This window comes from Cucumis sativus, chromosome 1, assembly GCF_000004075.3.
Source record: "Cucumis sativus cultivar 9930 chromosome 1, Cucumber_9930_V3, whole genome shotgun sequence".
Classification (NCBI taxonomy): domain Eukaryota; kingdom Viridiplantae; phylum Streptophyta; class Magnoliopsida; order Cucurbitales; family Cucurbitaceae; genus Cucumis; species Cucumis sativus.
Window position 1 is genome coordinate 1,551,872 of NC_026655.2, and position 24,969 is coordinate 1,576,840.

General features: G+C 30.7%; 1 protein-coding gene and 1 long non-coding RNA gene across 2 annotated transcripts; one reads left to right on the forward strand and one right to left on the reverse strand.

Annotated features, from left to right (window-relative positions):
* Window positions 1-10,489: 10,489 nt before the first annotated feature.
* LOC101203381 lies at window positions 10,490-22,198 on the forward strand. Its single transcript, XM_004138128.3, has 20 exons — window positions 10,490-10,814; window positions 10,940-11,009; window positions 11,193-11,235; window positions 12,524-12,601; window positions 12,722-12,806; window positions 12,888-12,970; window positions 14,373-14,430; window positions 15,691-15,801; window positions 16,080-16,137; window positions 16,501-16,597; window positions 16,956-16,991; window positions 17,176-17,312; window positions 17,580-17,650; window positions 17,759-17,812; window positions 18,879-19,021; window positions 19,449-19,589; window positions 20,508-20,729; window positions 21,022-21,081; window positions 21,321-21,605; window positions 21,790-22,198. The coding sequence occupies exons 1-20, from the start codon at window positions 10,661-10,663 to the stop codon at window positions 21,916-21,918; spliced, it is 2,115 nt and encodes a 704-aa protein (XP_004138176.1). The 5' UTR covers window positions 10,490-10,660; the 3' UTR covers window positions 21,919-22,198.
* An 85-nt stretch (window positions 22,199-22,283) lies between these two features.
* Window positions 22,284-24,581, reverse strand: LOC116404779. The gene is made up of 2 exons (XR_004217856.1): window positions 23,449-24,581; window positions 22,284-22,528 (listed from the first exon to the last, which is right to left on the reverse strand). It is a non-coding gene; the product is annotated as an uncharacterized LOC116404779 (long non-coding RNA).
* Window positions 24,582-24,969: the final 388 nt, after the last annotated feature.

Consider the following 24,969-nt stretch of genomic DNA (forward strand, 5'->3'; position numbering starts at 1 on the left):
TGTTTCAAATTTTACATTTTTAACTTTAATTTTTGTTATTAAATATTCATTTTCGGGCTGTTTATGTTTTACTTAAATTTAAATAATATGATATAAAATTTTAATTTAGATTTTATATTAATTATTTACTGTTTGGTGATGGTAACAAATACCTTTTGAAATTTCTAATAACCTAACTAAATATAATTCTAAAATTATAACATCTAAAAAATTATGGACTAAAAGCATATATCCATGAAAAATATTGCTAACCCTCTTCTTCTTCTTCTTCTTTTTTTAATCAAATATAGCATAGTTTTACATCACACTTTGAGTATATATGAATTGTGGTAGTCACGTACAAAATCTTAGACTTTGGATTATATTTGAGGACACATACATTTATATGAGTAATTGGCACAGTATTTAGGCACATGGCCTAAAGAAACTTTAATTAGAATCAAGAGGATCAAGTAATTTGTTTCATGTCCCATCTAATAAATAAAATATCTAAAGACAAATATAATTTTTTTTAAAAAAAATCTTCTTGTTTTTAGGTCATTTTAAAGCATAAATATCAAACCCTTTCAAAATCTCATTAAATTGACTTCAATTAACCAATGGTTGATGTTTGTTACTATTTTTTTCCCACAATATTAATTGATGACATCTAATTTGATTATTTAATGAGATCTTTGGTTTACTAAATTAAATGTTGAATAGTTTAGAGAGGTTTCAACACACATGGTATAAGAGATTCAAATATAGTAAATCGTTTAGATATTATTAACTTGATTGTTGTAATACAATAATTTCTATGGTTCGATTTGGTTTCATCAATGCATAGTTTTCATCAATTTGTGGTTACTTTGAACTCAAATTCAAACTATATGTATAAATTAATCTTTGAATCCAATGGACAGCAGAAGAACACGATTGGAAATCAAATACTTTATTTGATTGTTTATTAAAATTATTTAAGAAACCAACTATACATACCTTTAAATATAATATTTTTCATTCACTTGTTAAATTATTAATTTAATATAAGCCTATTTAGCCTTTTTTTTATATTATGGATTACGATTACATCCCGCTACTACAAAAACAAACTCTCGTTTCACATCTTTTAACCATCGCCAAAACTAGCATCAAGATGAAGTCGAAGCTCTTGACAGTTAATAAACGTCAAAAATACTAAACGTTTGATGTTTTATAAACCTCGAATATACAATTGTTCGTGACAGTTAAAAACCGTCAAGAATATGAAAGTTTACGATATTTAAAAAACGTCAAGAATGTACTTGTATATTTATGATGTTTTAAAAACGTCGTCAAGAGTGTACTTTCTTTACAATATTTTAAAAATTGTTGACGTTTTATCATTGAAATCGTCCATTTTTTTTATGTCTTTTTTTTTAAAACTTCAAGTAAATAAAATCACAAAAGTCAAGAGAGTCCATTTTTCTAGTAATGTCCGTACATCTTACTAAATTGTTCAATCATTATCTGTAATGTGATAAAAGCACTTCTTATATCCTCTTTTAACTGTTTTTTTTTTAACGTGTAATGAGGCTAGCTCGAAGATGCATAAACATGGGTATAGCGTTCCTTTTGATTTTTTTTTTTTTTTTTACTATAATCTTGGATAGAGATAGTGTAAAGTAACAAAGACTCTTAATCCTCCATAATTTTACGATGCGTATATACGTAAAATTGCTTTATCATTAGATAAATTCTTACTACAAAGTTGGTAACCCTAAATTAACTTTATAAAAATAATTTTCTAATGCTATATCCTACATCACTTAATTAAGAAAAATAATTATATTTAATATTATTTAAAAATGAATTGAGAAATGGTTGAATTAAATAAAAACAAAAAGATTCATAAAACAAACTAAAAATAGTTAGAAAAAATTAGAAGCAAAACCACATAAAAAGTTTTGCAATGTTTCTAATATTATTCCTCTTTTTTCCCTATTTTAAGTTTGGCAAAATGCCATGTTGTATGTGGAAACACCCTTTACTAAATAAAGGAGTTTACAAAGTATTTCTCTCTCCCACTCCCCACTTCTCACTTTTCTTCAAATTTGATCAATTTTTAAAATCTTTTTCTTTGCTTTTTGTGGATTTCTTTTATTTATTTTTTAAATTCAATCTAATAATACATGCACACATTTATTCATTCAATTTCAATTTCTAATAGTATGAAAATATAGTACACATATATATTTCTTTTTCAAGGTGAAAGATATTATGTTTCTCACGTTTATTGTTAAATATGATGGTTATAGATCTCTTACTTTATATGAAAACTAATTCAAACACAACATGGATGATGAAATATGGAATTATTTTTCTTTTTTTAAAAAAAATAAAAAATTAAGAGCATGGAATTATATTTAAAATATCTACTATAATGTAATGTTCAAAATCAATATAATTTATTGATTATATGTATATGCTTTTGTAAATGTTTGAAAAAATACAATTATCTTTAGCTTTAGCTTTTCATAAAATAATGAAGTGATATATATGCATAAATTAATGTTTGGTTATTTTAAAGTGACATAAACAAAATAATTACATTTTAAAGTATTCGAGATGTATAACTTTAATTTTTAATATGAAATAATGTATGTTGTATACCAATTAAATATTTTGTCTCATGTTATATTCAATATATCCTAATTTTAGATTCAATTTTCATACTACAAATAAAAATGTTTACTAAACCATACAAAACATATAAATATATCCTTTATCTTTAATGATGCATCATATAAAAGAATTATTCATTATAGTATCAATAATTAATTAACGTGTAGACACACATATATATGTTCATAGTTGCCTTAGGTAAGGTTTAAAACCTATGAGCGGACTCAAGGCCTATGAAAAATTAGGTTGTCCTTCATATTTTCATGTTATGAAACTTAAAAAAATTTACTATATGTGAAAGTTAATTTTAAAATCACAAAACTAATCGGATATAGTTGATGTTACACTTCAAATTTGGAATGTTTGGTTTGATTAGTAATTTTACATTATTATTATTATTGTTATTGTTGTTTTTAGAAAGAGATCTCATTGTACTATATTATATTATATATACATATAATATATAAAGTATAATTTATTATAGTACATTTCATAAGAATGAATAACAATTAATAAATATAAATAATTTTCAACGTTCACACTAAACTTTGAAAACATAATAAGTAAATTATAAATTATGAAATTCTTAAACAAAATCATCATTAAAATTCATAGGTGGATAAATACTTTTAGAAAATCTATATATGAAAGAAATTTAACACGAGTTAAATTTTTTATTATTTATATTAATTGAGACGAGTAACATATGGGTATATCAAATTCATCACTTTCAGAAAGTGCATGGGCATTTCAACAATTTACAAAGGCGCAGCCATAGCAGCAAGCAGCAGCAGCCATGCCCCCAACGCCCCAATGCCTCAACGAACCAACGGCGGAGCGTCATCGACGGACGTCGGGGTCCACCACTACCTGATAATATGACGGGATTTTTGTCCATTTACGATTACGCCCCCCTTCCTCTAACGGTCGACACGCAATCAGCGGGGCCCGCATTTCTTTTCACCCGCCATTCTCCAATTGGACGTGGAAGGTTCACGTCGTTGCTGCTGCTGCCGTCACCACCATATAATAGCCGTCAAAACAACGTCGTTTTTCTCCCCACCCCCTCCCTCTCTCTGCCCTAACCAGCCACGTCACCGCGTTTTTCTTTACGTGGGTCCCCCTTTTTCCAGCTGTCTTTTTCTTGTGAAAATGAAAAAAGAAAAAGTCTTCTCTTCCACACTCTTACTGTTTAGTAATGTTAATTTCCATTTTTCTTCCATTACGTGGTGGGTTTTTCAATCATTGCCCTAATTAAGCTCTAAATATCATTAATTACATTCTAATTACCTCCAACTATTTTAAATATTCATTCGTGTTATATATCTAGTTAGAGCGATCATCCATTGATCCGAGTCAGTTTAATAAATATTCAAACCAACTTCATCCAATAGTAAAAGATGGATTGATTTTCAACTTTTCAAAACCGATTTCGATTTAGTCGGTCTACCATGATCATTCATTGAATGTATTGGTAATCTACAAGATCCATTGCTATAATTATTATTCTAAAAATGAATTATAAATTACTCGTTTATTAATTAATAATGCATTTAAAAACAATTATATATATATATATTTATTAATACATATGTAAAATTGAAATATTGGCAATTGATATCAAGATTTTAAACATCAATATCATATGTTACAAAAGTTTAAACTTTACATCACCTTCAAACCTAATCTTCAATCAAAGTACCTAACATAAAAAGATCTCGTCAACCAAAATTTAATTAAAGTATATGCTAAGATCAAAAGATAAAAAGTTTGCATCCTTTTATACCTTGTATTTTTGCATTGTACCAAAAAAGTTAGGTGTATAAAACCATATATATATTAACATCTTGTATCAAATTAAAAATCAAATCCTATTTGGTGAACTAAAAAATATAATAGTATTATTGTATGTGTGATTTTTCAATTTTAATATCCCGTAAATTCATTAGTAATGCATGAATTTAGAAATTTATAAGTTTTTATTTGATGATGGAACGGTGTCAAAAGATTAGATAGTTTACATATTCATAGAGCTTAGTAATGACAATATTCTTCCACTAACAACTCGACAATACTAACTTTAGGTTAAATAAAACCATATATTGTTAATTATAACACAATTAATTTGCTTAAACAATTATTTTTTCAGCATAATATATGCATTTATACACATATTTTAGCGTAACATCGTTGGAATGTGATTAATTATAACCCTTTGAGTTAACACACAAAACAAAATGTTTCACTAGTAATTAAGTTGTGTTGATCAAATTGACCATTTATAGATATTTTTGTACGTTGGACACATACTATAATCTTCTCATTGGTATATATGGTACGATAAAGTTTTTATGTCAAATGGGGACAATATTAACATTATATTATTCGAATACATGGAGGTTGTAATTTTATCGTACTTATTAATTCAACATCAAACCATGCTCTAAATTTAAAAGTTGGTTTGAATAGACTAATTGCGTTGTACAAAATCATGCTACGTGTTTACGAGCAACAAATATGCAAACTCAATTTTAGATATTGTCTCGTACAATACTTTGTTCGAGGAAAGACTTAAATTGGTAGCCGTAAAATAAAAGGTAATCGTATACTATTAATTAACTCAATTAAGGAATGTAGGGAGCTAAGTAATTAACGAGGAATTAGGTCAAGATTAGTGAATAGTAACATAAATATGTATGCATCTTATTATATATATATTTAAGTGAAGGACAAATGTGTGGTAATTAATAATGAAAGGTGATAAACTTTTGATGGATGGCAACATATGAAAAGGCAAGTCATCCTTGTGAAGCCCCACAGACGTATTCAACTTCTTTAAGCAATCAACCTCTCTCATTCTCTCCTAAACCTTTTCTTCTTCAACTTTAATTCATTTATATTCGTCTTGTCATGATTGGCTTTCAAGTTATTTTGGCATTTCATGTGTTATGTGAATTTCTTAACTTTCTTACACTTCAAAATTCAAACTGACAATCATGATTTCAAAAAACAGCAATTTTAGTTGGTACTTTGTATCTTGGACCTTACTGTTTAATTTGACAGTGAAGTCAAAGGATGAATGCTCGACTCCATGAGGTATACTTTAATTCAGTTAGGAGATCAGAAATCAAGATGAAGATAATATGTTTTTCATAATTGCGATGACGGAAAGGAGTTGTTGGTGGTCGAAGATGAGGGTTCGAGAGCACCAGATGAAGGAGGTTGAAGAGTGGATAGTGATGATTGATGGAAGATTAATAATTCTCAACTGATACTATATCAGAGGAAAGAGTAAATAAACCCTTATCTTTGTTTTATTAATGATATGAACGAGGGCATACAAATAGTCAACTAATACAACGATCTTTAAGAAAATTATTATATTATAAATATTAAAATTGTAATTTCCTTTATAGAATACATCAATGGTAGAGATCGATATATATACTTCCATGATTGTCGTGAAGATATATTTTAAATTTTAAATTTTATTATGAGAATTTTAGGTCGAGAAAAACGAATAAATACGGCAGAGAGGTAAACATGCATGAATTAAACAAATCTTCCAATCAACCTTATCCTTTTAATTTACTTGTTCAACCAATCTTCCCCCTTTTTCCACTCTAAAATGTTATAATGTGGAGTAGGATAGTAATGCAATAAAAACTTTGGTTTTTGATTATTGTTCAATCATTTTCCATTTAAAGAAATTTAAATCAAGTACTTAATCACCAAACATTTTGTCTAATTTCATATATAAATCCAAAACTTTGTCCTATCCCCACATTGCCTTCATTTTCATTGTTTTAACATATATATGTATATTAGGGTATTGTGTTATTATTATTGGTCAAATGTTCTTAGCTCAAAATTTAATTATATATCCACAATTAAATCCAACCCACTTGCCTTTTTTATACAATATAATTAAAAACATGTAAATGTATTGTGTTTAATATAGTTTAAGTTTGATTTAGCCTCATGTTTAATTTTAACTCTATCATATATATTTATAATCATTTTAACATGAAATGATAATTGCGTAGCTATTTTGTTTAAATACATCACGTATGGTAATGGTATGGAATGAAAGGCTAATCCATCGCTGTAGTTTTGAACATATCCATACATTATTAACACTTCTTTATTCATTAAATTATAAGTTTATTAGATTCTCATTTTGATAGTGTTGTTATCAAATTATTTTTGTACGTTATACGTATATTTTTTTTAAAAAATTTATGGCGTAAGAAAGTGAAAAATGGACATAGATTAAGTGCGACCTAGAGTATTAGTTAATTATACCTATGTTTTTATTTTTATCAAATTCGATAAATTTAATGTCAAAATGTTTATGATAATTAACACGTATTTTATCATTAGATGATTTAAAGTAGGGGTGAGCATTGACATTCGAAAAGCCGAATGAATCAACACATGATGGTTGGTTTTATTAAAAATATGGTCGGTGGTTTAAGTTTAATTAAAATGTTTTAAAAAACCAACCCGCTAAACATTGTTGTCGGTTTCTCTTCGTATAAATCGACTTGGTTGATTTTTGGCCTCGGGTTTTGTTCAAAATCGACCATGTTCGATTAATGATTGTTTCGAATTTAAAAGTAATACTAGATTGAAAATGTGAATAAAAGTTTAACGAAATGAACAATAAATGTGAATAATAATTTTAAATTTAAATATTTGATATATTTAAGTTTAAATTATAAATAGTCTATAAAACTATAGCTCTATTTACTGACTATTTCGTTTTATTATTTTGTCTTTAAAAGCTAAACTTAGGTATTATTTATATTTTAGAAATTATTTGTATTTTTTTTAAGCACAATAGTTAATTTTTTAGAAAAATTATAATCAATTATAAAAGTTTTTTTTCTTTTTACATTTCAAATTTTGGTTAGTTTTTTAAATGGTTGATCAAAATTTAAAAATAATAAACAAAACATAGTTCCCAAATGAGAAGGACTGATTTGATGATTTAATTTAGTGATTAAACAGTAGGTTAGGGGTGAATCCACTTAATTATACTTCATGTACATGCACATAACAATAAAGAAGTGGAGATTGAAATTCCAAAAACCACTTTCGAAATCACTTTACAACAAATGATTATGTCCACGAATTAATGATTTCCAAAAAAATATATATTGGAAATAATCTTTAAAAATTAGACCTTCAAATTTATTCAAATTAACTTACATAATTATAGAAATTTTTACTAATTAAATAAATTTAAATATTTTTGCAATTTTCTCTAACTTTAAATAGTCCCATTTATCCGTTTTTGTATTTACAAACTCAGTCGAAAATAATTTGGCTGAGGTTTGTTTTAAATTCGTATCAATTTTTTCTCTATAGCTTAGGATCTCGTCAAAATAAAATGTCACTTTTTTATCTAAAAAATTATTAGAAATTGATAAAATATTTACCCATAACAAAAATTTATAATTATTTATAACAATTTAGCCTTTTGTAATTTATAACTTTTTGATTTTATCCTTAGGCCTTAATATAATTTTAGACTAAGGAGTGATTTTTGTTGTATTTGTATAAAGTATAATTGCATTAGGTGTCAAATGTCAATTGTTGTGGATTCTCCCATCTTCATCAAAATCTTGTTTTATTAATTAAAAAAAGAAAATTCTTGTTTTATTAATCTAAAACATAATTAATATTCTAATTAAGAAATCTTCAACCTTCTTTCATTCATTTTTGTCCTCATAAAAGGCAGAAGACAAACCCTATAAAGTCTTCATAAGTTTTGTTAATTAATTTCTATGTCCAAACTTTTCTTCAATATTAAATTTAATCTCAAAGTTTTAGATTTTTATTTTTAAAAAATGAATATCTAAAATATAAGACGACACCTGTCTAATAACACCCTTGTTTTTAATTTGTTATCCAAACTAAAAACTCAAACAATTATATAGATTTACACAACTCAAATTTCTTGCTCTTTTTGCTATACAGTCGATCACATAAATAGTCATTTCTCTATCGATCTCTACACAAAATTAAATATGTGATTTGAATTGGTTTGAAAAATGAAGTGTGATGTGTATGAAGTAGACTTTGACTTGGTATTCAAACAAGGAACCATATGATCTTCATTCACATTATTCTTACCCACTGTCAACCACTAAGCCTATAATAATTAATCAAAATAATTCTATTCTATGTCAAAGGAGTAACAGTACTATATGTGTGTGATATACTTAATAAATAATAACTCATTTCTAAATCATTAAGATCAACAAGAGTTTGGTATTTGGAGGCAAAATAAAACATTTGGAATAATATATACATTTTTGTTTTGTCGTGTTGCTTTTTATTTATTTACTATTTTAAATTACCTGACAACGTGTCTTTACTTCGAAGTGGACGATTCTTGAGTAAGGGCATTATGACGAAAAGAATAGTGTGTTACTCTCTATGAGGTTGTGGTCGTTGTCTTGTATTGCAACACATCTTTGGATTTTTTCTTCGTTGAATTCCAGCTTGTTCAGAGAGAGTCTTGTTATTGGAGAGTGTCTAAATTGTTTTATTTTTAAGTGTGTTTCAAACGAGAGATGAAAAGAGTGATCATGCAATAACGAGAAGAAGTCTCAAGTTAGAGGGGCTTAGACTCTTTGTTTAGGAGTAAATTGTTTAGAGTTTTTGTAGCTATCTAATATATAAGTATTTCGTTGTAAGAATTGAGCTGTTTTAAGTGATCTTTTTTTTCATTGGATATATTGTTCCTCTAATATAGTCGTGATTGCAACGAATTTGGTAGATAATATTTTTGTTATTCTCACAATTTAGTTTATTGTCTTTTTAGGTTTTTTTTTTGTAACATTATGTTTGACTTATGTGTAGTTCTATATATTAAATTCACCTAAAATTTAAAAATGATTTTTGTTTGGACTAGTTGATCTCTTGAAATGTTTTGAGGAGCAACAATTGATTGGATAACACATCGTTTTAATACGAGACATGAAAGTTGACGAAGTTTGAAAGAAAGACGATCTCACCTTATAAAATAAACAGTAAGCCAAGCCCTCGAGCAATTCTCGTGGGTTTAAAATGAAGTATATAATATCAACTCAAGTACAACGTGAGGAAACATAATTCGAAAAAAGCTAGAGTTTGGAATTTATAAAGGTCATTGCCCTAAAATTCAAGGTTTGCCTCGATTTTTTTATTCACTTATTATCATCTCAAATTCATTTTAGTGTAATAGTGTACTGTCGAATTCTCAAGAAGCCTTTAACTTACGTGATAATAATGTAATGATAAAATATAGATTTTTAACGAAATTGTCAAGAAGAACATAACTCAACTTACATATATATGTTAAGAACCAAAAGATTCGTAATTCAAATCCTCTACTAATTATTTGTCAATTTTTTTATTAAATAGAAACATGAAGATTTTCGGTATTACATTCAAGTTGGCCGTTATATTACGAGGAGGGAAAATTGAACTTCACATCTCAAATGTTATTATTTTTTTTTTTTGGATAACTGCAAATATTGTAATTAGATTCAGAACATTAACATATAAAATAACATTTTAAAAAAAATTACAAATATAACAAAATTTATTAAAGTCTATTATTATGAATAGACCATGTTATAAATATTGTCACGAAAAGATCATAAAAGTCTGTCACTCATAAACCATACAATTCTAATAAAAGTTTATGACCCTTTATTGAGAAAACTTTACTATATACATTTACAATTTAAAAAAAATGTTTGCTACCCATTGCCATTAGTTCTTTTTTGATTGGGCCGTCCTCAGCCCAATCGACTATTGGGATTTCCGAACTACATTTCATTTGCAAATACGCCCAAGAGAGGATCGTCATTTTCACTGCTCCCGCCTTGTACGTACAAAAGCGCGCTTCCGATTGCCGTAACAGCTTCAGTCTTGCTGTTCCGGCGACATAATCCGGTGAAAGCTTATTCGTTATCGCCTCCTTAGTTGCTCCCGAGCTTCTGTAGGTTGAATTTCGTGAATGAATAATAAGCCTCCCTCGGAACCGGCGATGCCGACGTCCTCAATGGCCTCAACTATCAAAGCTTACTCCGTGCCTCTAATTCTCTTTTCTTTAGCTGTTTTTTATCACCTTGTTGTTATTCCTGCCTCCTTCCCTACTTCTCACTACGACGGTAAGACATTGGAATGAGTTTCATTGTAAAATTGCCTTCAATGATGATATGCTCTAGCTCTATAAATTTCATTTGTTTTTCTTTTCTTTTTTATCGCTGATTATTTGATGGCCTGTATGCTTTAGTTTTGGGAATTAAGAGGTACAGTTCCGTTGATGAAGTGAAAGAAGCATATGAAAAGCTCTCGAACAAATGGTAAATTGTGTCTTCACCTTTATTTTTTGGTGTTCTTCGTGTCATTTTGCATTCTGCTTGGTTTTTAGATTACTAGGCTAAGCTTCATTTCACTAATGATTGTGAATCTCAAACCTGATAAAGGATCATCCTGTAATTATGATAATTACACACTAATATCAATTGATTTTTTTACTCTTTCAGGGAGTCAGGAGGGGAAATTTCGGAGGCCGTTGATTTTGTAAAGGTAACTCGTTCTCCAGAAGTTTCATCCTAAGTCATCTGAAATTTAACTCAGGAAAATCCTGTTATTGATCCAATTTGGTAATCCTTTTTTGTCGTGCATGTGGTCTTTGATGAATAGGAAATGCCGAAGTGGATCTTCAGCCATTGTTTTGCTCCTGAGTGATTGGTCGTTTATTTTGAACATTTTTTCTTTTTTGGTCCCTGCGCACCTAGAATTTTGAATAATGTGTGAGGTGAAAGGACATTTTGTTGGACATACTGCAAATGAATGATTAATTATTATCAGGTCTGCACTATACTTGAGGGGCCGATGGCATAGGTGGTTGGATTTGTGGTTGAGTATGTGGTTTAGAACTAGGAAAATAGCGTAATTGTTCTTTTGTGTTCATTTATCAAAATTTGCTATCTATTCAATCGTGACACCTCATTCCAATTTTATGAAATTGAGTGCCAAGTTAACACTCCATCAAAATTGCAAGGATTAGAAATAGTATAGATCGAAATTTAGAAACAATGATGAAAATTTGCTCAGTAGATACATAGATACAATTATAAAAGGCACTCGAATATGTAACTTAACTTTTTGAATAGTAGTGTCTAAGTTAGTTTTCTCTTCACAGCTTGGTATGAGAAGAGAAGAATTAATTGGTCAAGTGTTTTCTCCTGGTTCAAATTCAAACATTATAATTAAACTTTAAAAACATTCCAATTAATAAGCATTCTCAATATTGATTGTTTAGCACGAACTATGTCTGTTAACAAAAAAGTTTGCTTTTGGAACTGTCATAAGTAACATTGTTTGATCTCTGTCATGACGACCCCCCTTCCCCTGCATGTATTGTTTCGGTGGAGCATGTTTCCATAATCTCTTTTGCTTTCTTAGATGTCTTATCTCTCCCTTTCTTATGTTGAATGAAAGTTGCTTCTTATAAAATAAAAAGAGTTTGAAGAAAATTAGTTGGTTAACGCCTAATAATTCTAACCTTTAAGCAAAAATTTGAAATTGAAATTGAAATTTTGTAACAATCAATGAAATTATACTTTTGTTTCCTATAAAAAGAAAATTGTATGTTACATGAAATACTGCGCTTTTCCATTTATATTTAGCTATCGCATGATGTAGGTAGGTGGTCTTAGACGCAGAAGATAGATAATTAGGTTAGACCGTACATACATACATCCATATATTTTGCCCTCTCCCTGAGTTTTATGGTTGGGAAAATTCACTACTTTCATCATCTTATCATGGGTTATCTGCAGTAAGTTTTTAACGAAGCCACATTTTGCAGATTCAATATGCTTATGAGTTGCTAAAGAATAATTTATGGAAACGCGACTATGATCTTTTTGGCTTTGACGAACAACGAGTGAGTAGTTGATAGTGTTTCACCTTCGTTAAATTTGTATCCTTTTCATTTTATCATATTGTCTCATCATACGTAAATTGTTTATATGAGTTTACCTAACCATTGACATCTTGGGTGCAGGGTGTTCTTGAAAAGGCTAAAGTGCAATATGCTGGAAAAAAAATTTCGGAAATAAGTCTCCCATTGTTAGATGAAGTTGCATTAAGTGAGTTCTATTCACAATAATAACTTCTAATAGATTTTCTTTTTCTTCATTGGTGATTTACCCACGCTCTCTTTGGTGCAGATACTGAAGATCGCAGCCTTAACTTTATAAGGTCTAATGATGTTCAATCTATGTTTAATGATGATAAGCCATCACTAATTATGGTAAAATCCTAATTAAGAATTTTGCAGTGCATGTTTTCTATTTTGTACATTATGAGTGTAGGGGGTTTTTCTTTGGTATCCCTGCTTTTTTCAAAGAAGGTCTTCTAGTTTGAGATTCCTAGATAAATGAACTGTATAATATTTCACTGAAGATCATGTGATTCCTTCTATATGCTTTTCATCTTGTTCTTTAAGGATGTAGAGTTCATCACTGATTACTCTTTGTTTTAAATTATAGAATAGTAGAATTTATGCTTAAAATAAAGTTATTGAAAATATATAAATGCTTAAATAAATGACATGAGTAATAGGTAACCATGAAATGACCAAAAGAATATAATAAACAGAAAATATATGTTTTTAGGCTCAAGATTTAAATGTGTTAAACCTTGGATTATAGGGGGCCTCAGCTGGATCTTCCCTTGAAAATACAAAAAACTATTTAATTAGGGTCTGTTGGAAATGCTATTATCGGTTTCCAAATTCACTTATCAAGTATTTCATTAGCGTGTAAGGAAATACAAGGACAGATGAAACATTCTCTACTCAAACCGAGAAATAATAAAAGAAAATTTAATTGGCTTCGATAAAAGAACCATAATCACAAAATGCTTAACAAAAAAGTATGCATTAAGCTAATATCTTAACATTCATATTATTTTGGAAGGTATATTTATGAGCTAGAAAGATCTCAAAGGTTTATATCAAGTTTATAAGTAGGCTTCTTATTTGCTTTTGGAGGACAAAATATATTTTCTCGACAGAAGTTATATTTCATTGATAGTATGAAATTTACTGGCAAAAGTGTATGCAAGCAAGCGGAGGTACAATACGCTGCTCTGTGGAAAAAAAATTGTGGAAAGGAGGAAAACACTGTTTTGCTATTGAATGGTCATAACTAACCACACTTTCCAAACAATAACTTCTATTGCTGCACAAGGTGAGAGGAAGTGTATGCAAGGCAATATACTTAAAATTATTGTTATTCTAATTTTATGATATACGGTACTCAATTACAATTATCCCGTTGCGTCTGTTTATTACTCATCTAGAACTGACGCTGTTTAGTATTTTGAAGTGACTATTCAAGTCGTTTGATTGCATTTTTTCCAATCTCTTGAATTTTATCATTTCTCTAGTGTAGTTCTCTCTTTCCCCATCCTGTTGTCCAGTTATTTGGGCGTATATGTTGACTTTTTACTTTTTCAAGTTCCCAAATTGGTAATATTAGAGTTAAAACGGTGTACCTGGCCAATGTATTGCAATATTAGTTTCTTGAATTGGGAACTTTCAAATGCTTTGAGAACTCCATAATTTCTTCTCTCTTTTCATAAAGGAAAGATTTTGGTGGATTACACAAAAGTTTGGGTTCTAAATTTCTTTTTGTTGAACTTTGTTTCAGTTGTATTCATTTGGAAGCAAACTCTGCGTTCGATTTTCTGATGTATGGAAACAAATTGGTTTGTACCTATCTCTTCTTTATCTTTGAGAGAGATTATATTGTTCATTTAACGTCCTTTTTGTCTTATCTAAAAAAAACTTCCGTTTTGGTCTTAATTCATCTATTCTATCTTTAATTATTAAGTCCAATTATCTTTCTTCCGAATGTTGGTTCTCATTCTTAGTTCTTGGATGTTTGTGAATTCAAATATTATTCGGAAGTACTGAAAGGTCACAGTCAGGGTTGCTTGGCCTTTTCCATTATTTCACCCTTCCCCCCTGATTTCTATTCATTTCTGACATCAGACCCTGTCCTTGCCCAATAGCATTCATTATCTGCTCATAAGCTGATTTGAGTTGAAGATAATACTTTTCCTTAAGCTCCTAATGCTATACCCTTGTCAGCGTTGCCTTAGTAGCTTAGCACCCAAAATGGAGAATGCAACTGTTCTATTAGTGAAAGACATCTGAATAATTTAATATTTGCAGGCAGGCTGTTTCATATTTGGAGTTTGATTTGGTTTCAGTTAAACTTTTTTTTAAAAAAAATAAATTCACGATGACAAAAAACCCCTTGTCTTTGTTATTAATTGTTTGCTCTACCAAAATGTAGTTCTGGTCTTCTGGTTAAGCCTGAATTTGCTCCTCTTGCGTGGACAATGTCATTTGATATCTATTGAACAATTGTGATAAATTCATGATGACCATTGAATGTTGTTTTTTTTTTTTATATTATATATATTGTTTTTGATATATAAGAAATAATTTTGTTAATTTATGAAATATACAAATATGGATATACAATCCATGGAACTGTAATAAGCTTTCCCAATTGTTAAGAAGGGAAGCATATGTTTAATGTTACATGAAACCAAAAGATTTGAGCTTTTACACTGAATAGTAGTTAATGGCAAGGTCAAAGAAAATGTCAAAAGGATGGGCTCTATTCAAAAAGATCCTTTGGTTTTTTTCTCTTCTTTAGCACTCAAATGAATGTCCGTGAAATATGCAACCATAAAAGGGATTTGATGTTCTTAAAAGGGTGGCCCCAAGAGGACGGGGCTCAAAATTATGTAGCTTGCAGTTTTCAATATTTTTTATTTTAGAAATGTTAAATAAGCAGACAAAGATATAGATTGATGAATCTGATGGCATTTCCTTCCCTATATGTTCTTCCCTACCTCCTTTGGAGAACCAATACACTAGCATTAATGATTCACTACTTTGGGTAGATTGAAGTGAAGTTTTTTTTTAATCTTTTCACACATGTTCATTCTCAGTTGCTTTGCTGGATGGAGTTGCTAATACTGCAGTAGTGGAACTTGGTGAAGCTCAACTTGCTGCTTACCTTGCAGAGAAAAAGCCTACTGGACAACCATTCTTCAGGAATGGTGAGTAAAATTTAGTCTCCAAGTCCTAGATTCTTTAAAGATATGGAACAGAGATCCCTCCCCCTGTTTTATGTGAGCTTATAAAGATGTAAAGATTGAAATTTTCTTGAGAACACCTATGTTCTATGTAGCATCTTTTATTAAATCTAAATAGCCCTTGCCATTTTTGTTATAGTTTTACTGCTTTCTGTTAGTGGGAACTCTTCAATTTATTTTGGGTTTGATTTATCTTGGAGTCTCACTCAGCTTCGGATGCTTTTTGTTGGATAATTATGCAGGACTACCATCATTTGTTGCCTTTTCTCCCGGCTGTAAATCAACTGATTGCATTAATAGGTGAGCGAGGTTTCATTGGGGTTCAAATTTCACACTAAACAAACTTAGATTGTTGGTCAAGTGCAGAACTCTTCCTTTTTTAGAAACAAACAAGTGTAAATAATAGAGGGTTTCTTTGAATTATCCTAGAGAGATAGGCTAGTTGAAAGAGCTTTCAGCTGGCCAAAATCAAAGAGCGATATGTAATTATGTTTAGTTTTGAAAGTTCAATTGTAAGCATTTAACTTAACTCTACCATTAACCTCATAGGTGATCCTTAGTATCAGTCCTACGTTTTTGCTTTTACAAAAGTGTAACTTTAATTTACTCACTACACTTATATTACATGAATTTTTCTAAATATTTAAACATATTTCTTCCTAGGTTCAATGGAAAGCTTTCTTTTGATGATATTACAGATTGGTTTGCAACAAGCATACTGTATCTACCTCGAATCCTTTACTACTCAAAGGAGACATTGGTAATATTCAGGATCTTAAGGTGTTATTTATGCTACATTTTTCAATGGTTCAATTTATTGTCTGGGCGTGGTATTCTATGTCACGATATCCCTAGGCTGTAGTGTGGGGCCAGATCACCTTTACATTCCCTGGGGGAGGGGGCACTGCAGGTTGTGATCTATAATTTTAGTGCTGTAGCCTTTTAATCTTGGAAGTTTGTAATTTTTCATACCAAAGATGCATAACTGGATATATTGTAATCTCTTTTTGGAATGACTTTCTATCCTTTCCACTTTGCTCCTTGAGTTTGTAACTTGATGGTGGAAATTTCATTAATTATTCATATTAAAATGAATTATGTATCTTGTTCATTCTCAGGGACCTAAATTTTTGGCAAAGAGTAGTCCCCATAAGGTATCATTTATTGCTTACCATTCTCTACTCCCTCCTTTTCTTTTCCATTTTTCTTCTAACACTAGACGTGCCATTACATGTAATGTAATTGTTGCTAATGTATTGATTTGAAACCTGCTTTCCTTGAGTTGCAATGAGTTTCTAATTAGCTGATTCTAATGTACATCTTTCTACTGGCAAATAGGTCAAAGTTATTATTTTCTCAGAAACTGGAGAACGTGCTGCACCATTCATTCGCCAAACTGCAAAGAACAACTGGGATTCAGTTTCATTTGCCCTTGTGCTATGGCGAGAAGAGGAATCATCCATCTGGTTGGACGCGTGAGTGCATGATCCTCTCTTTTCCTTTGATGCATAGCACAATTTATGCTTATAGTTCTTTATGTTTAGTATTGATGTTCTACATGAAACTTGATTACTAGTATATATTGTAAGATCTATATTTAATTTTAATTTTGCCAATAATCTTTATCCTTTTTTTGTTAGTTCACTTCAATGGGTTCACAACCGTTAATTTATTTATTATAATTTTTTAAATGGAATTTTGTTTCAATCAGAATTTGATGGAGTATTTGTGTTTGGACTTAGGTTTGGGGTAGAACTTGCACCTGCTATGGTATTCTTGAAAGATCCAGGAATGAAGCCTATTGTGTACCACGGCACGCCACTTCTTTTTCCACGTCTTATTTCATTTGTGTGCATTTTCTAATTTATTCTATACTCTGTGCATTGTTTGACTAATCAAAATGTGTACTTCTCGCCATCAGGCTCTGTCAATAGGTCCTCGTTTGTACAGCTCATTGAACAGAATAAGCAACATGGTATTAGTTTCTTTAGATTCTCCATTTAAGTCCATTTTTTGTTCCTTTTAATCAATACTACATTGATTCATTATGTTTTTCTTGATACACTAAAGTTTAGTTCAGTTTTTCTTGATAATAATTGTTGGAAGGGTGTTTCTCTTTTGTTCATTGAATATATATGTTTCTTATAAAAAAAAGTTCAGTTGATTGGCTCATTCGGCAACTGATGGTTGCTTTGAAATTTGATAAGTAGTTCTTTGTTCTATTTATATCAGCGTAGCACTTTTAGAAAATAAAATTCTTATCCTTGTCATTTCTTAATTTATGCATATATCTTCTTGAAAGTTCCTGTATTTGTAGCCGCACAGTTCAATTCATTTTCAGGCCACTTCCTCTATGTTCTTCAGTTCGCTTTCTTTATGTTTACTTTCAATTCTCAGGGTTTGTATTGTTCATTGTTGAGTTTAATAGTTGTATTGTTATCATAGAACCATGTCACCATGCACTTCCTATTTTACTGTAACAAATAGGCTTCAGTTAGCCTAAGCAAATTAGAGTGAAGACATCAATATTTTGGAACTTCAACGTAGAATTATTTTCTCCACCAGTTGGCGTCATATGGTGATTAATGGTTACATAAAAGATTGAACAAGTGCATAGGAAATTGAAGTGGAGGAATACTCTAGTATATGGTGTTTTAATCTTTAAAAGTAAGCTGATAAGTCAATAGCTTTCAATTTTCAGCTTGGACAGAAATCTTATCTAAAATAATATCACATTAATGAATCCCTGGCGTCTCCATTGGTATTGAGTCAGTATTTCTTATTTGTACAACAGTTTTAATTTCAGATCTTTAGCATTACTAAAGATATATTAAGTTGATTAAATTGACAGTCTTTTTTCTTTTTCCCATTGAACATAGTTAGAAGAGGTTTGAAGTATATTACTTTTGTTACTGGATTACTAATAGAGTTCAATTCTTAAATTGTTCTAATACTTACTTTCCCTTGATCCTTTTCCTTGTTCTACTTCTCTTCCATCTTGGTCCTGACTGGGATTTGGGTTCTCGTGTTTTCTGTTTAAGAGCTTCCTCAACTAAGAAGTCGGACATCAATGGAGCTGGGATGTGATCCTCATGGTTATTCTCGTGCTGGATCTGACACATTAACGTGGTACTGTGCGATTGTAGCTGGAAGGCTGGGTGCAGAACTCAACAAAATGCGTGAAGTAAGCTTTTTTCCTACGATTTCTTTACATGTAGCACTGCTCTTAGTCTTCTTGTCATTATCCTAGTTAGTCCTTTTGTATGGTTGTTTGCAGATTTGTTCACAGATGTTAAAATTGATATCACACATTTCCTATTTTCATCATTTAGTTAGAATAGGCTCCATCCAGGCAACCATCAAGGGTTGACCTAGTGGTAAAAAACTTATATCTTAAAGAACTCTTGATGCAAGCATGAGCATTAAAGGATTTTGTGGTACTGCCAAAGCTAACTCCTCCCACCTCTACATAAACTGTACAATGAAGATATCTATTTTGATGTTACATTATAAAAAAACTTGAGTCAAGTTGTGACAAATCAATTTTATTTTTATATAAATGCAAATTATCTATTTTGCAAGTTAGGAATAATGTAATTGTGAAAAGTTAGACAATGCGCAGGGTCAAAGAAACTTTAACTAGTGATAGTGAAGCTTATGGAGCCGATGAAGACCCAAAGATATTTCCGGCTGTAGTCGCACTTCAAAGCCAACGTTTGTCCTTCACTTGGCTTGACGGTGAAGCCCAGAAGGTAATTCCCATTCCTTGGCATATCATTAAATTATTAACTGGAATTGTGAGAAATAGGGTGGCGGTGAACCTAGTGGACAATCCTTGCTTTTGTGTACTCATTCGAAATAGAAGTTCTGCATTTTTCGAGCTAAGCTATGAGCCATCTATGCTTTCTCAGTTCATTTTCTTCTAATCTATGTGTTTAGTTTCTCGTGATGTGGTACATGGGAAGTCTAGTCACATCAGAATATTCTTACACTATCTTCGAAACTTTAACACTTGATTCTTGAATGACCTCAAAAAGGTTTAGCTCTATAGATCTTGAAGAGTTTCAAAGGATCACAGTTCACAGTTCACATTAGCAGGCAACTGAGCTTGGCTTGGATGATCTTCCTTGGGGTTTAGTACTTTTTTCCCGTGCTTTATTTTTAAACTCGATGGCACTTGTTTAGAGGGAAAGAGTTTATTATTGAATACTGAATAAACTGAATTAAGAAAGTATTACAACCCTCAACTTTAGAAAAAGGGAAGTAAACGGTAACAGACCCTCTATCTACTGAATCAATAGATTTTTTCTTTTCCTTTTATTTTCTTTCCTATTGATTCTATTAGTTATTAATTGTTTTAGCCACTTTAATATAAGTTTTTTTTATTGACTCCTGATGGAAAAAACTGTCATGTTTCAGTAGTTTCGTCTATATTCTCTACAAAAAGTTGTTATCTGCATTCTTAAGAATGTCCTCTTGTGTCCTACACATGCTTTATGAGTATCTCCAGTGTCAAAAACTAAAAAGTAGTAATGAAAAGTATCAACTATCAATACACTCCGTTCCCAACTGATACTGTGATAATTAATGTCAACACTCTGTTTACATAATGCCCATGCTTTTTCCTCTTATTCTCTCTCTCTCACTGATACTTCCTTCATTTTTTCTAGAAATATTGTTTCTTTTACATCAGCTCTGAATCTAGCTATGAAACTTGTGGACCAATGAGAGATCTCAGTGACGTGCCTCGATTATTTATTGTGCGGTACAAAAGGGATGCTACTAAAGCTAAGGAGATGAAGCCAAAAAGTATGTTTGATACATCATCTGATGATCCGGATCTTGCCGCACAGCTTGTGGCTCTTTACAATGGTTCATCTGAAATTTCAGAGGTTAGGCTTCGTTTCCTAGTACTTCATTGACCTCATCAACCGCTGCATGTCACTGATATAGTTGAAGAGCTTGTAAGGATGTTTTTTTCTTTTCTTTTGGGTGTTCGAGTAATGTATGTTAACTTATTGTAGAGTTAAAAGCTTGTAGTTTTTACCTCGGTTGTGGGCTTGAAAATTAATTCAATTTATTATATGGGAGATCCATGAATAATGTAGGAAATAGCACCTTAGATTTTGAACACGGGATTTCAGTATCTTTCTCTTACTAGTGTTGCTTTTCTCTTTTTTGAAGATTGCTCAATGGGTCTCAAAAATAATCGAGGATGGTGATTCGAAGGATCTGCCCTTTTATGTAAGCCACTTCAACGGTTTGTTTATTCATTTTATTCAAGCAATTAATTGTCAAGTTTGAAGGCTCTTATTCCGTAGTTTCAAGGGTGAGGGGTTTTCTCAACCCCTTGTTCATAGGCTTTCTTTCTTTTCCCTTCTTGTAAGATCGTTGTTTATTATTGAAAAGAAATGAAAAGAGGAAGAAGAACGAGGTGTGGGGACTAATTCACTGAAGTGCATCCTTGTGTTTCTAAATGCCAGAGAGTGAAGTCTCCTGAACTTGTTCATGAAGATCCGGAGCCTATGAGTTTTGGAAGCGCTGGGAGTAGTTTTATTACCAATGTGTTGAAGAGGATTGAGCACATCAAAGTTGGAATCTATGACCGTCTAGAGGACCCAAGGATTGGTCCAGTCTTATTTCTTGCATCATTATTGTCTTTCGGTACAATATGGCTACGGAAGTCTCAACCCACTCCCCCATCTCGACCAGCTGCGCAACCAGAACCCCCAAGTGAATCCGCTCAACCAAGTCAACCGATTACTAAGGTAACTGAGTGAGAGCGAGTCTTAAACAAAAAGAATCCTTAATGGGCTTGTGTTTTTTTAACTTGAAAGACCATGTTCGGATAGCCTTTATAATAATAATAATGTATATTAAGTTGGAATGGAACCTATAGACTATAGTGATCAATAAATGGATCTTTAACATGCCAATGTTTTTCCGTTTCAGGAAGGAAGCAAACCCAGAAGAAGAAACCGGTCGAGAACCGCATCAAATGCTGACGTACCTCCTTCCATCACTGACTTAGAGCCTCCAAATGCTTATCAGATGCATCTTTCGGGTTCTGATTCTGAATAGTTGGAGCTGCTAGGGTATATTCAGTTCCTCATAGATATAAAACTATAGACTGATAAATCATTCATCCACAGCTCTGTAGCATTATTTATTGCAACTTTCCGGTGTTTAATTAAAGATGATTTTGCCGTTGACCAGTACTGCGACAAAATGGTGGTCTCAATCCCTCTGCTTAAGCAGGTTGGATGAGGAGCTCACCCCACCATATACTTGATTCACAGGTAGAACTGATAATTTAGTGAGCTCTAAAATTCTGAATCTTATCATCTGATTGAACTGTTTATTGCTTAATAATTAGTCATGAAAGGGAATTAATGGTATTTCAAGTCAAGGTAACTTAATTACTTTGGTACAAGAGATTGTTAGTGTTTGGGAAATCAATAAAATTTCCTTTTAAATGCGGTTGAAATTTAAAGATGGAAATGAAGTGTAATTAGAGAAAAACGAAGAGATGAAATTAGAACAAAAAGTTAGTTTGTATGTACGGTATATTTGAGTAGAAGCAAATAAACCCGAAGGCGTCGGCTAAGGTTGGGTGTCAGCAGCACCACCGGCCTCTTTGACTTTTGTACATTTTCCTTTCCTCCTTTGCTTCCAAGCTAAGACCACGTAGCTTTGCAATAAAATTTAGTACAGTCAGAGATCATAATTTTTCAACCACATTACTTTCTTTTATTTTTATTTTCGTTATGAAAATATGATCAATGCCCAAAATATGATCTGATGAAAATACCAGAAATTATTAGAAAATTCTAAAGAAACTACATTGAATACCTTCAACTGCAATGCCACTTTGATAATGAGTGACAAAGAGGATCCAAATCTCGTGCAAAGAAATGCAAACTTTGGGTACATCTAAATCCTAAGTTCTCAACTTTTATGCAATTAATTTAGTTTATAAACTTTTCAATAAATTTAGTCTCTAATATTAGTTTGTTATATATATTTCTTTTAAAAAATTATTATTTATCGAGAGTTCTGTAGATAGTTATAAATATATCAATTAAATTTAAAATAATTAAATATAGTAACGTTTAAAAAAATTACCGTCAAAATTTATCAAAGATGTTTATAATAGTCTATAGTGATAGATTTTATTATTATATACTTGATTATTATTTTTAAAATTACTGTCAATTATATTTTTATAGCCTTGGAATTTGAAAGGCCAATTGCAACAAATTCTTTCCCACTTTCTTTCTAAAATAATAATTAAAAAAAAACACACTCGACTAAATCTAGTCTTAGAAACTATCCAAACATGGACCCCCTCCCCTTCCCCAAATTATAAATAAAACCCCATGAACTGAAAAGAAAGATCAACCAAAAAACAAAACATCCTTCTTCCTAAAACTATTAGCCAAAGAAATAAAAAAAAAAAGTTATGATGATCATGATTTCTACTTCCTTTCTCTTCTCCTTCACTATTGTCTTTATACTCATTTTTTCCTCATTCTCCCAAACCTATTCAAATCCCCACAATATCATTCAAGAAACATGCAAGAAATCAGCTGCGAGTACCCCAAATCTCACCTACAAATTCTGTGTTACTTCTTTAGAATCCGACACCCGTAGTCGCTATGCGAATCTTCACAAACTTGGCCTCATTTCCATGGACTTGTTGCGACACAACGTAACAAGCACTCGACGAGAAATCAAAAAGCTTTTGAGGAACAAAAAAATGGAAGAGTTCATCAAGGGTTGTTTGAAGGATTGTGTAGAGCTTTATTCTGATGCTGTTCCGACATTGAAAGAAGCAAAAAGAGAATACAAAAATAGGAATTATAAAGATGCAAATATTAAGGTAAGTTCAATTATGGAAGCTCCTACAACTTGTGAAAATGGGTTTAAAGAAAAAGAAGGAATCATTTCGCCATTGACAAAGAATAACAGTGATGTGTTTCAATTGGCAGCTTTGACTCTCTCCATCATCAATATGAATCTGCATGATATCCAATAATAATCTTTACAATAGTAATTTCATCATAGAATTTATGTCATTGAGAATATATGTTGTTTCTTATTTATTCCACTTTATTGTATACAATTGATCAGTGTGAGATTGAGAAGATGTTTTTAATTGCGTGGAAATTGTTGATTTTAATTTGAGGATGCATTAAGATGAGTCGACATGTGACTCAACCATGATTTTTTAGTAGGAAAATACTTACACGTACCTCAGGCTAAACATATCTTGTTGTATTCTGTCATAAAAGATTGTGTGATATGAGGTGGAACGAGCAAACATAAGTTCATCTTGATATTACAATTAATTGGTAGTTGAGTTGCAATTGCAATCATTCTTTGTAATCTGTCTAACCATAAAATAAAATATTATGTGTTAAAAAGCTTGTCACATGTCACTGAAACCAAGCCAAAAAGATATATAGTTGGATAGTGTGGGTGAGGAAAAACTTTTCTAATCTTACCAAAGTTTTATAATTCTCGTTTTCTTTGCTCTGTTTAAATTTTGGGTTCAATACATATTTGTAATTTGAAAATTGATATAGTTAAAAGTTGATAAATACAAATTTCAAAACAACAAGTTAATCATTTTGAGTGATTGTAAATTCGATTGAAAAATGCCAAACTATTTAAAAAGTAGTAAAAAAATCGTGATAGACATTGATAAACTTCCATCACCGAGAAAATCAACGATAAACTTTCGTTTCTATCATTAAAAACATTAATAGACTTCCTAATAAATAAATAAATATATAGAGGAAGCAGAAAACGTGGGAATGAGGGGAAGAGGTGGATGAAAGTTTAGGGTTTTGTATTTGCACATTTAATTACTTGTCCTTTAAGAAATGGTTTTCTCAATTCTTTCATTCCAATCTTTGGGATGGAATACCTTTTCCTATTCCCATCAAAACTTTTTACTTTTATATTCATTTTCATTTTCTAAAAATAAATATCACTACAATCACACTTTCAATTTTGTTCTATAAGTTTGAAAATAAATATTCCACTCCAAATCAAATCTTAGGTTATTTTAAAATTGAAAATCAATATGATCAAACTATAATTTTCCTATAAGTAAGTATACTAAGG

What these genes read in the sequence shown, in the direction of transcription:
- LOC101203381 (XM_004138128.3), top strand. Translation starts at nt 10,661, where the DNA reads ATGAATAATAAGCCTCCCTCGGAACCGGCGATGCCGACGTCCTCAATG. An exon ending in TCAACTGATTGCATTAATAG is followed by an intron (nt 16,138 to 16,500) that starts GTGAGCGAGGTT and finishes ATTTCTTCCTAG; the next exon opens with GTTCAATGGAAAGCTTTCTT. An exon ending in CGAAGGATCTGCCCTTTTAT is followed by an intron (nt 21,082 to 21,320) that starts GTAAGCCACTTC and finishes TCTAAATGCCAG; the next exon opens with AGAGTGAAGTCTCCTGAACT.